General features: G+C 42.4%; 1 protein-coding gene across 1 annotated transcript; it reads left to right on the top strand.

Moving 5' to 3' along the window:
- The first annotated feature begins 3,413 nt into the window (after positions 1–3,413).
- LOC135553862 (zinc finger protein 345-like) lies at positions 3,414–11,243 on the top strand. Its single transcript, XM_064985792.1, has 3 exons — positions 3,414–3,668; positions 8,457–8,640; positions 9,033–11,243. Exons 1-3 carry the CDS (start codon positions 3,660–3,662, stop codon positions 10,532–10,534), a joined length of 1,695 nt encoding a protein of 564 aa, XP_064841864.1. The 5' UTR covers positions 3,414–3,659; the 3' UTR covers positions 10,535–11,243.
- The last annotated feature ends 1,898 nt before the right edge of the window (positions 11,244–13,141 follow it).

Here is a 13,141-nt window from a genome sequence, read left to right as displayed (position 1 = left end):
TATAGCCCTTCGTACATCAGCTGATATCTCAAAGTGCTGTACAGAAACCCAGCCTAAAACCCCAAACAGCAAGCAATGCAGGTGTAGAAGCACGGTGGCTAGGAAAAACTCCCTAGAAAGGCCAAAACCTAGGAAGAAACCTAGAGAGGAACCAGGCTATGTGGGGTGGCCAGTCCTCTTCTGGCTGTGCCGGGTAGAGATTATAACAAAACATGGCCAAGATGTTCAAATGTTCATAAATGACCAGCATGGTCGAATAATAATAAGGCAGAACAGTTGAAACTGGAGCAGCAGCACGGCCAGGTGGACTGGGGCAGCAAGGAGTCATCATGTCAGGTAGTCCTGGGGCATGGTCCTAGGGCTCAGGTCCTCGAGAGAGAGAGAAAGAAAGAGAATTAGAGAGAGCATATGTGGGGTGGCCAGTCCTCTTCCGGCTGTGCCGGGTGGAGATTATAACAGAACATGGCCAAGATGTTCAAATGTACATAAATGACCAGCATGGTCGAATAATAATAAGGTAGAACAGTTGAAACTGGAGCAGCAGCACGGCCAGGTGGACTGGGGACAGCAAGGAGTCATCATGTCTGGTAGTCCTGGGGCATGGTCCTAGGGCTCAGGTCCTCAGAGAGAGAAGGAGAGAATTAGAGAACGCACACTTCAATTCGGTGTCCTGTGTGAATCTGACAGGAGAAGTACTCCAGATATAACAAACTGACCCCAGCCCCCGACACATAAACTACTGCAGCATAAATACTGGAGGCTGAGACAGGAGGGGTCAGGAGACACTGTGGCCCTCCCCGAGGACACCCCCGGACAGGGCCAAACAGGAAGGATATAACCCCACCCACTTTGCCAAAGCACAGCCCCCACACCACTAGAGGGATATCTTCAACCACCAACTTACCATCCTGAGACAAAGCTGATTATAGCCCCAAAAATCTCCGCCATGGCACAACCCAAGGGGGTGCCAACCCAGACAGGATGACCACATCAGTGAATCAACCCACTCAGGTGACGCACCCCCTCCAGGGACGGCATGAGAGAGCCCCAGTAAGCCAGTGACTCAGCCCCTGTAATAGGGTTAGAGGCAGAGAATCCCAGTGGAAAGGGGAACTGGCCAGGCAGAGACAGCAAGGGTGGTTCGTTGCTCCAGAGCCTTTCCATTCACCTTCCCACTCCTGGGCCAGACTACACTCAATCATATGATCCACTGAAGAGATGAGTCTTCAGTAAAGACTTAAAGGTTGAGACCGAGTTTGCGTCTCTGACATGGGTAGGCAGACAGTTCCATAAAAATGGAGCCCTATAGGAGAAAGCCCTGCCTCCAGTTGTTTGCTTAGAAATTCTAGGGACAATTAGGAGGCCTGCGTCTTGTGACCGTAGCGTACGTGTAGGTATGTACGGCAGGACCAAATCAGAGAGATAGGTAGGAGCAAGCCCATGTAATGCTTTGTAGGTTAGCAGTAAAACCTTGAAATCAGCCCTTGCTTTGACAGGAAGCCAGTGTAGGGAGGCTAGCACTGGAGTAATATGATCAAATGTTTTGGTTCTAGTCAGGATTCTAGCAGCCGTATTTAGCACTAACTGAAGTTTATTTAGTGCTTTATCCGGGTAGCCGGAAAGTAGAGCATTGCAGTAGTCTAACCTAGAAGTGACAAAAGCATGGATTAATTTTTCTGCATCATTTTTGGACAAAGTTTCTGATTTTTGCAATGTTACGTAGATGGAAAAAGCTGTCCTTGAAATGGTCTTGATATGTTCTTCAAAGAGAGATCAGGGTCCAGAGTAACGCCGAGGTCCTTCACAGTTTTATTTGAGATGACTGTACAACCATTAATAAGATTAATTGTCAGATTCAACAGAAGATCTCTTTGTTTCTTGGGACCTAGAACAAGCATCTCTGTTTTGTCCGAGTTTAAAAGTAGAAAGTTTGCTGCCATCCACTTCCTTATGTCTGAAACACATGCTTCTAGCGAGGGCAATTTTGGGGCTTCACTATGTTTCATTGAAATGTACAGCTGTGTGTCATCCGCATAGCAGTGAAAGTTAACATTATGTTTTCGAATAACATCCCCAAGAGGTAAAATATATAGTGAAAACAACAGTGGTCCTAAACGGAACCTTGAGGAACACCGAAATTTACAGTTGATTTGTCAGAGGACAAACCATTCACAGAGACTAACTGATATCTTTCCGACAGATAAGATCTAAACCAGGCCAGAACTTGTCCGTGTAGACCAATTTGGGTTTCCAATCTCTCCAAAAGAATGTGGTGATCAATGGTATCAAAAGCAGCACTAAGGTCTAGGAGCACGAGGACAGATGCAGAGCCTCGGTCCGATGCCATTAAAATGTCATTTACCACCTTCACAAGTGCCGTCTCAGTGCTATGATGGGGTCTAAAACCAGACTGAAGCATTTCGTATACATTGTTTGTCTTCAGGAAGGCAGTGAGTTGCTGAGCAACAGCCTTTTCTAAGATTTTTGAGAGGAATGGAAGATTCGATATAGGCCGATAGTTTTTTATATTTTCTGGGTCAAGGTTTGGCTTTTTCAAGACAGGCTTTAACACCTAAACCAATGTTTAATGTGTTACTTCACCAATGTTAATGCACATACCACACTCCACCAATTACAAACCCACACACACAAACCTATGCCCTTGTACTCTTACACAAACAAGCACACAGTTATAGACACATACATTGATTTAATTTTAAAAAATTAACAATTCATCTGTAGTTCTTATAGTCAATGAGACAGGGAGCTCGGTCGGGCAAGAGAAAGGAGGATTGGGAAACTGCAAATAACAATAAGCTGAACTCCGTCTAGCAGAAACATCTTTGTATTAGCAACTATTAATGATTAGTTTATATTGTGTTAAAGTTAAGGAATGTCACCCTGCGAGGGGTGAACCATAGTAGGGGATATAAAGAGAACACCATCTTGAGAACTGAGTGTCTTGTTTGTAAATTGCTGTAAGTGTATACTCCGGGTTGCAAACTATATTAAACAAACTAACCTCTGATTCCTGTGGTCACGCCCTATAAAGGAATCTAGCCATGAGCTCATTTGAAAGACAACAGCAAAGAATTTCTCTAACCAAGCTGTTTTTGTTGTTTCTATAAATACCTTAGATTTGTGATTGTAGATTGTATTTGCAAATATAAAAACAATACAACCACACGTGGACATAATGCATTTACTATCATTCAGGATGATACTAAAACAGTGAAACATGTTATGTACCGTTTAAATAAATTCATGATATAATACAAAAGTATTTTCTAGCATAATGACTCCCAAAACCGCCTCACCCACTTGAAGAGAGGTGTTGATGACTATATACAGTAGGTGGCGGCACCTTTCAAACACCACAGAAGAAGCCGGAAAGCATCAACAGGAAGTACTTTGTTACCATCCTCTATCTAGTTTTCAAACCAAACACATTTCCACAGGCTTTTGCAGGACGTTTCTAATGTACGATTAGTCTAAATGAGACGTTCATTTGTCACAACTTAAATGGAGTTTTGATATTTATAAAGTTGTGGTCTAGCTTTTCTTTATCTGAACGCTGTGACTAAGAAAATAACTGTAGCATACACATTTAGTGTCGTTTTTAAAAAAATTGAAAGAATAAAGTAACGTTAGATTCCACGATGGATCGGGTAAGTTTGGTTGACTTCTATTAATAGTTTACCTATTGTGGTGTTTTAAATGTCTAGGTCCTGTTTTAACGTGTGATCTGCCACATACATGAGTTCGATTTGAACAGCAGGACAAAAGAAACCATGGTGGTAATTTCAGCCAAGTAGCCTACTAGCTCATCGCACACAGATTGAGGAAACAAGGCAATGCGCAACAAGCAGGTCAAGTCAGAACCAGGGAGAAATAATTAAGCATCGCCGACACCAATTATGTATATAAACCCTGGATTGCTGTTGCTTTATATTGGCCATTGAGAGTATTTAAAAGTACCGGTTAACTTCTTTGAACACCTCAAATTGTTTCTCCAGATGTCAGTTCAACCACACAGCGTTTACACACTAATTTGTTGCGCCCAAATAAAGAAAACGACCATTGAAAATAGGTGATTTTTGTTGCTAGGCTACCAGTTACGGTGCTGTTAGCTTGTGTTTGCGCGAGTCTTTATGCGGAAGTAATACAACATTGATAGCTTGTGTCGAAGAATGATATGGAGTTAATATTATTTAGGCAGAGTGAGACAGTAAAAAGACAGCAGACGATACTGCGCGACAGCAGCTCCTTGCAGAACGAAGAGAGTGAGGAAATGCATGCATTTTCATACAGAGCTAAAAAAAACGGACGGGAACACAAAACAGAGACAGACGTGGAGAAAACAATCACAGCAGCACCAGTAGCTTGTTCAAATGTTTGTCGCAAAAGTGGGAAATCCCCTTTCCACAGATGGAAAGATTGCCCAGCAAAGGATGCTGAATGCATGCTGAATGCTTTTCAGCTGTCTGTTGATTAAAGCAAATGCATGAGGTTTCTGAGGAGGTACAGCAGGACAGCATCTTGCTGGGAGAAGTAAAGGGAAACAATACTGTCTGGCATTCAGACATTAAACTCAATGGGGAGGTTGTGTCATTTAAACTAGACACTGGGGCAGCAGTGACAGCTATCCCAACTAGGCTGTATAGCTATAGCAGAGATAGGCCTCCTGGCTCGCACATGCTTTTTCAGTTCTGCCCACAAATGTTCTATAGGATTGAGGTCAGGGCTTTGTGATGGCCACTCCATTACCTTGACTTTGTTGTCCTTAAGACATTTTTCCACAACTTTGGAAGTATGCTTTGGGTCATTGTCCATTTGGAAGACCCATTTGCGACCAAGCTTTAACTTACTGACTGATATCTTGAGATGCTGCTTCAATATATCCACAATTTTCAACCCTCATGAAGCCATCTATTTTGTGAAGTGCACCAGTCCCTCCTGCAGCAAAGCACCCCCACAACATGATGCTGCTACCCCGTGCTTCACGGTTGGGATGGTGTTCGTCGGCTTGCAAGCCTCCCCTTTTCCTCCAAACATAACGATGGTCATGATGGCCAAAACTTTATATTTTTGTTTCATCAGACCAGAGGCCATTTCTCCAAAAAGTACAATCTTTGTCCCCATGTTCAGTTGCAAACCGTAGTCTGCTTTTTTATGGCAGTTTTGGAGCAGTGGCTTCTTCCTTGCTGAGCAGCCTTTCAGGTTATGTCAACATAGGACTCATTTTACTGTGGATATAGATTTTTTAAATTTTACCTTTGTTTAACTAGACAAGTCAGTTAAGAACAAATTCTTAATTTCAATGACGGCCTAGGAACAGTGGGTTAACTGCCTGTTCAGGGGCAGAATGACAGATTTGTACCTTGTCAGCTCGAGGGTTTGAACTTGCAACCTTCCGGTTACTTGTCCAACCACTAGACTACGCTGCCTGTGTACCTGTCTCCTCCAGCATCTTCACAAGGTCCTCTGCTGTTCTGGGATTGATTTGCACTTTTCACACCAAAGTGCGAACGTGCAAGATACGTTTAATGCTAGCTAGCAACTTACCTTAGCTCCTTGCTGCACTCGTGTAACAGGTGTTCAGATAAAAAATACACACACACACACACACTTTTAAAACCAAAGTTTCACCCCTGCCAAAAACGATGTAGTCCCATCAACCTAAGCTAAATATGACGTGTCTATCCATGGTACTGATTTCTGTGTGTGCGTGCAAGTCTAAGAAAAAAACATGTTGTGTGTGTCCCAATTTATGTTCCCTGAACGGTCTTGGACTCCGTCATACAGTACACACTCCCCCCCCCAAGGCAACCTGGCTAAGATGCTTGCTCGCAAGCCTAGTAACTTCCATTCATGGGCAACGATGTACCAGGCCAGCTAGTTAATAGCCCCTTTTCAAATTATTACTATTTTTGAGATGCTCATCTCACTACACACTGGCACAAAAAATATATTTGGACAATTATTATTTTCTATTTTATGTTCAGTATTTTCTGTGCCTACTTTGCTAACATTATTGCGTTGGATTAAAATGCCACTATAGCTTCCATAAAGTGATGATTGGAATTAAAAGGTTTTAATAACTTTTTGGGTATCACAGATTTTATTACATTTGATCATTTATTACTCTCACGTGCACATTTCTTTCCATTAAGATCCAACAATGTGCTACCTTTTTGTAGCATTTCTGACAATGCTAACATCTTTTCAGCTAAATCTATCTAACCTGGTCAGCGACTTGGATGCTTGGCAACAATACTACAGCTATTAGCTAACATTAGCTTGCTTGTCCAAAGTCCAGCTAGCCTCTGTAGCTAGCGAACACCAGTCAATTGAAAGCTGCTAGCTAGCTAACCTTCAGGCAAAGAAAGGTAGCTCGCTGTAATGGTTTATGGAAGGTTTGTTACACAAACAACAACTTCAGCCATTGTCCTGATCCAGACAACAATCGCTGACATTAACACAGAAGCTGGCTAACGATAGCTAGTTCACATCCAAATGACAGTCCTATATTTTTGCAGAAAACATAGCTGCATCCGTTCAAAATCAAATTGACACGCTGCTACCTTACAATGCATGTAATGCAATATACTTTTGCAACACTAGCTAGCTAGCTACTCCATAGACCAAGCTATATTTAGAGCTAGCCATATTTCACTGTCCGGCAGGACACCACTCAAGCTGTAGCTGAGAAAACAAATCGACATGTAAACAGCATGTTGTGGACTGCAGAGAGCAAATGCATGCTGGCTAGTATCTGAACAAACTAAGTTTCAAACATCCTGAATAAATTAAAATAGGAGAAGGAGCCTGTCTTTACATTTTTAATCCAAATCTGTCCAGATCAACAGTGCCAAACTAAGAACTTTGCCAATTGACTGGCTTGATTATTTTTACAGCTCCGACCTGGATGCTGGACTTGCCCATGTGTTGGATATCTGTCAACAACTCTGCCATGCACGGCCATTCCAGTGGTGCAGCACTAGGGGTGGGGGCTAAAGAAGGAAATACAGGCAGGGACCACATTACTGCAAGACAAAATCACTCGGTCAATTAATCATGATGGTCTTGTAAGTATTAAAGCAGTGTGTTAACTTAATTTAAACTCAATAAATAAATCATTTTGAAGACCCTGGTCCTTCCCCCACCAGCAGCCAACCAGCAGTGCAGCTACCAGTCCCAGGGGTCCCCTCAAGGAGTTATACTAACAGACACCTGTAGGATACATTGTTTTATAAAATAAGCAATAAGCAACAACCACTCAGACCAATTCCAGGATTTAATTTAATCATATGTTTTATAGTGTTAAATATGTAATTATAGTGTTGCATGTTTTATAGAGTTTTAAAAAATGTTTATGGTGTTACATAATATTTTATAGTGTTAAATAATGGCAGGTCTACATCATGTTTCTTTGTATATGCTGGAACAGTCACACCCATGGCCCTCACGCTAGTTCCACTTCTACCTACATAATATGTTAAGGAATCCCTAGTTATCTTTCCTTCCTCCCTAACTGTGCACTTGTTCACTTTCCTTCACTGATTTGAAAGGAAATGGCTGTTATGAAACATATGGTGGATTCTCCCACTATCACATGACTCCACCAATCCAATGATGTTTTTTTCTCTCTTTGGTGGAATTGTCATAAGTATGTTGTAGATTTTCTTAACTGTAAGTACAACGATGTTCCTGTCATTTGTTAACAATACATTTAACTATCATTTAATCAAACTGCTAAAAACGGAATTACATAAGCAAAATTATAAAGTGTCAAGTTTACATACAGTATTAAAAAAAATACAAAAATTGAAATGATGTAGTGTACAATGTACTGCTGAAATACTTGGGTGGTAAATTACAGTTTATTTCACTCATTATCTGAATGTTGACAGTTTTAAATGTGGATGCTGTTACAGTAATAAGACAAGTGGATCTTGAGCAATGTTGCATGGGGCAGAAATTGCACCAGGCTACACAATACCTTTTTACTGTAGGTTTCTACTACATGCCACAATACCCCCATATCTGATGGTATCTTCTATATATGTACTGTATAAGAATACTGAAACTATGAGACTGACATTTTTCTCAACATGCTCCAAGTGGGATAACTAGCAGCAGTAGTTCTGGTGTTTAGGTTTTTCATCACTGGTTATTTGAACAACATGATTTAGCAGGTGTTACCATCTTTCACACGTTGGAAGGGGAGGTGACATCTACATCTTGAAAGAGGGGGTGGAGCTTTTCATTTCTGTTCTGCTCTTTATTCTACCATCAAGTTTTATACGTTTTTACATTTTGTAAAAAATATTCCAATTCCATTTTGACAAAGGAGGAGGTATTATAAGGATGCAGCCATCAATCAGAGATTTAGACTAAAGTAATCAAATGTTTGGTCTAATGATATTCTCTACAATACTTCCTGTGGTCACCAGGACAGAGCTAGTCCGTCCCCCTCCACCCTGCCGGAGTCCCCTGGTCACAACTCTCCTGGTAGCGCTTTACTGCTGGATCTGAAGAGGGATTCTGCGCTGCTGGTCGACTGCAGGAAAACACCAGGGCAGAGTGGAACTGTGAGAGAAGGACACGAGGAGGGAGATGGAGATCTGATTTCATCAAGTAAGAACCATGGGGGGTGTGGATTAGACTACAATCTGATTCTGCATCTTCTGTTAATTGATTGATAAACAGTAAACACTCAGTGGCCAGTAAATTCAGTCCAGTCTCCTGTTGGAGGGGAATGTACCTAATAAATTGTTTGATGATAAGGGCAGCAGGTAGCCTCGTGGTTGAGTGTTGGGACACTAATGAAAAGGTTGCTTGTTCCAATCTCTGAGGCGACAAGGTGAAAAATCTGTCTGTGCCCTTGAGCAAGGTACTAAACCCTAATTGCTCCTGTAAAATGCTCTTGATAAGAGCGTCTGCTAAATAATAAAACAATAAAAAATAAAATGTTTTGGAAACATGGGTCCATATACAAATACTAACTATTCAAGATCTTTATTTTACAGGGGACACCCTGAACCATCGTTCTCTTAGTGGGAGGGGCTTATCGTCTGGGGAGCCTCAACAACATGTTGCTGAGGAGACAGAGAAGAGTCTCTCCAGATCAGAACATCTCAAGAAACACCAGCAGAGACGTACAGGGAAGAAACCTCACCACTGCTGCTCTGACTGTGGGAAGAGTTTCACAAGCCAGAGTGGCTTCATTATTCACTGTGATCACTGTGATAAGAGTTTTGCTCCATCTAACACCTTCAAAACTAATGTAAGAATTCATACAGGGGAGAAGCCTCACCCCTGCCTTGATTGTGGGAAAAGCTTTGTTAGTGCAGGAGCCTTAACCGTACACCAGCATGTACACACAGGAGAGAAACCTTATAGCTGTGATCAGTGTGGGAAGAGCTTCAGTCAGTCAGGCCACCTGACTACACACCAGCTAATGCACACTGGAGAGAATCCTTATAGCTGTGATCAGTGTGGGAAGAGCTTTGCTGTACTTCCCTCCCTGACTAGACACCAGCTAATACACACACGGGAGAGAAGCCTTATAGCTGTGATCAGTGTGGGAAGAGCTTTGCTGTACTTCCCTCCCTGGACAGCTAATACGACACACCTGTGGGTAACACACACAGTAGAGAAGCCTTATAGCTGTGGTCAGTGTGGAAAGAGCTTTAATCTGGCAGGAAACCTGAAAGCACACCAGCGAACACACACGGGAGAGAAGCCTTATAGCTGTGGTCAGTGTGGAAAGAGCTTTAATCAGGCAGGAAACCTGACAACACACCAGGTAACACACACTGGAGAGAAGCCTTATAGCTGTGATCAATGTGGGAAGAGTTTTGCTCAAGCTTCCAACCTAACTAGACATCAGGTAACACACACAGGAGAAAAGCCTTACAGCTGTGATCAATGTGGGAAGAGGTTTGCTACATATTACACATTCAAATATCATCTGAGAATTCATACAGGGGAGAAGCCTTACCCCTGCCTTGATTGTGGGAAAAACTTTGCGAGTGCAGGATCCCTAACCATACACCAGAGTGTACACACAGGAGAGAAGCCTTATAGCTGTAATCTGTGTGGAAAGAGCTTTGCTGTGGTTTCCACCTTGAATAAACACCAGCGCATACACACTGGAGAGAAGCCATATAGCTGTGATCAGTGTGGAAAGAGCTTTGCTCACTCAGATAAACTAACTATACACCAGCGAACACACACAGGAGAGAGGCCTTATCGCTGTGATCAGTGTGGAAAGAGCTTTGCTCGAGCTCCCACCCTGAATTCACACAAGCGAACACACAGTGGAGAGAAGCCTTATAGCTGTGATCAGTGTGGAAAGAGCTTTGCTGAGTTAGGGACCCTGAATTCACACCAGCGAACACACACTAGAGAGAAACCCTATGTCTGTCTATGTGGAAAGAGTTTTTCTCTTTTAGGGCAAATTAATAAACACCAGAAATCAAAAACGTGCCATATTTCATCTCCATCCTATACCCGACAGTGGTTATAGATCCCTAAATTAAAGGCTCTATAGAAAACATATCCATCTCCCATTCTTAAACAGTTGACTTAGTCTGATCACCATGGTAACCTCTGGAGCATAATATGCAGCTCTGATCTAGGATCAGGTCTCCCCTGTGTCTATGTAATATCACACATTGATCTAAATGGATAAATGTTATCATAGATAATGTCATATTGTGTGTGTGTGGGGCGGGGGTGATGTTGATAATTGTATCGTCTTTCACATACTCATGATACTATTTTTAAATCTCATTATGTATAATGTTTCAACAATAGGTGTATATTCATGTATTCAATGAATCAATAAATTAAATCCAATATCTTATAAACAAGATATCACTTTAATGTTATAGTTTTCTTGTGTGAGCAAGATGGTGCCAACAGAAAGGGTCGCCTCGCTTCTAGTCCAGCCGGGAAGAACTATTGGATATCAGAGTGACGTCAACTTACCAACAATTCGACCAGGAATACAACTTTCCCGATGCGGATCCTTTGTTCGCAGCACCACGCATTCGATCTGATTCCAGAGGCCGACCCAAAACAACGTCGCCGCAGAAGTGGTAGACGGAGCGGCCTTCTGGTCAGAATTCGGAGGCGTGCACACCACCCACAGCTTCCGAGTATATTACTCACTAAAGTCCAGTCTCTAGATAAAAAGGTAGACAAAATTAGGGCAAGGGTTGCTTTCCAGAGAGACATCAGGGACTGGAACATACTCGGTTTCACGGAAACATGGCTCTCTCAGGATATGTTGTCGGAGTCCGTACAGCCACCGGGATTCTTTATGCGTCACGCTGACAGAAATAAACATATCTCTTGGTTGATGAAGGGCAGGTTGTTTGTTTCATGATTAACGACTCATGGTGTAATCGTAACAACATACAAGAACTCAAGTCCTTTTGTTCACCTGACCTAGAATTCCTCACAATCAAATGCCAACCGTATTATCGCCCAAGATAATTCTCGTCTGTTATTGTCACCGCCGTGTATATCCCCCTCAATTCGATACCACGACGACCCTCAAGGAACTTCACTGGAGTCTTGGCAAACTGGAAATGATATATCCTAAGGCTGCATTTATTGTAGCTGGGTATTTTCATTAACAAAGAAAATTTGAGAACAAGGCTCCCTAAATTCTATCAGCATATTGATTGAAGCACTCGTGAGGGCAATACACTGGATCACTGCTACTCTATCTTCCGCGATGCATACAAGGCCCTCCCCTGCCTCCGTTCGGCAAATCTGACCACGTCTCCATTTTGCTCCTGCCTTCCTATATGCAGAAACTCAAACAGGATGTATCTCCTGACGAGGACTATTCAACGCTGGTCTGACCAAGCGTAACCCACGCTTCAAGATTGTTTTGATCGTGTGGACTGGGACATGTACCATGTAGCCTCAGAAAATAATATTGATTTATATGCTGATTCGGTGAGTGGGTTTATAAGGAAGTGCATTGGAGATGTTGTACCTACTGTGACTATTAACCTACCCCAACCAGAAACCGTAGATAGATGGCGGCAGGTTCTGAAATTAACACCCGCCAAGCGCCAAATGTGGGTAGATTTTTCATTTGGCGAGTAAATCTCAGAAGGTTATCCGCCACACTGGCGGGTAAATGTTTGTACCAAAATAGTAATGTAATCAAATCTTGCATGATGGCTCAAGGGAATTACTCATGTTTGCCAGCCTACCACAGACCGTCTCTAGTGCTTATAGTTTCACGGCACTGTTTACCACACGGTACATCAGCTACTCGACATCGCTCACTTGCCACGGGTCTGCTGCTCGCTACTGTTCAATAAGTAGCTATTATGTGGCGATATTTACCTGGAGTGAGCCAACCTTTTGAAACGAAAACCCACTGACGAAAAGGAGGACGAAACACAGGAAGTTTTGTGAGAAATGAAGGTTTGGAGATAAAGGCGTTTCAAGAGGCTGATTACAGTAAGATGCGGAGACTGTGGTGATGAATTGTTCTGTGTGTCACCAGTATGCTGAAGATAAAAGCAGAAACAACTAATTTGTTATCAGAAATAAAATGATGAAGCTGGAGAACATTTGTGACCATGAACACAGCAAGTGTCACATTGCCTGCGTGCCAGTGTCCCAGGCTCAATCAGAGCCTCTCCTCTTGACACCCTCTGTGACGGCAATAGTAGCAATGTCAGAGCAGACCAGCATGAAGATGAAGATGCTGTTTAAGACTGTACATGCCATTGGCAAGAAGGTGAGACCACTTTCTGACTTGGAGTGGATGTGCGAGTAAGTGAAAGTTGTTACTCTTGTAGCTTGTAGACTAGTACTTTTGTAGCTAGATTTTTCAAGTCTATTTAGCAGACGTGGTCCAGTATTGTAGGTTATTTCTCAGTTATTGATAAGCTTTGGTTCACCTCAAAATAGTGTATAAATAACCTAATTATAGGCCTACTGATGATGACATGGATCGCCATGCTTTCCTATGGCTCTGTGACATTCTATTTGAATGTTTGTCTCCAGATGCTGTTTACATTTTGAAGCATTGTGACACAATTGACTTTACCAGCCTTATAGTGTTGACCCTTAAGTAAACAAAGGCTAGAAGGCTAATTTA

Source organism: Oncorhynchus masou, chromosome 14 (genome assembly GCF_036934945.1).
Source record: "Oncorhynchus masou masou isolate Uvic2021 chromosome 14, UVic_Omas_1.1, whole genome shotgun sequence".
Taxonomy (NCBI): domain Eukaryota; kingdom Metazoa; phylum Chordata; class Actinopteri; order Salmoniformes; family Salmonidae; genus Oncorhynchus; species Oncorhynchus masou.
This window is presented reverse-complemented; position numbering and strand designations above follow the sequence as displayed.

What these genes read in the sequence shown, in the direction of transcription:
- LOC135553862 (XM_064985792.1), top strand. An exon ending in TGGAGATCTGATTTCATCAA is followed by an intron (nt 8,641 to 9,032) that starts GTAAGAACCATG and finishes TTTATTTTACAG; the next exon opens with GGGACACCCTGAACCATCGT.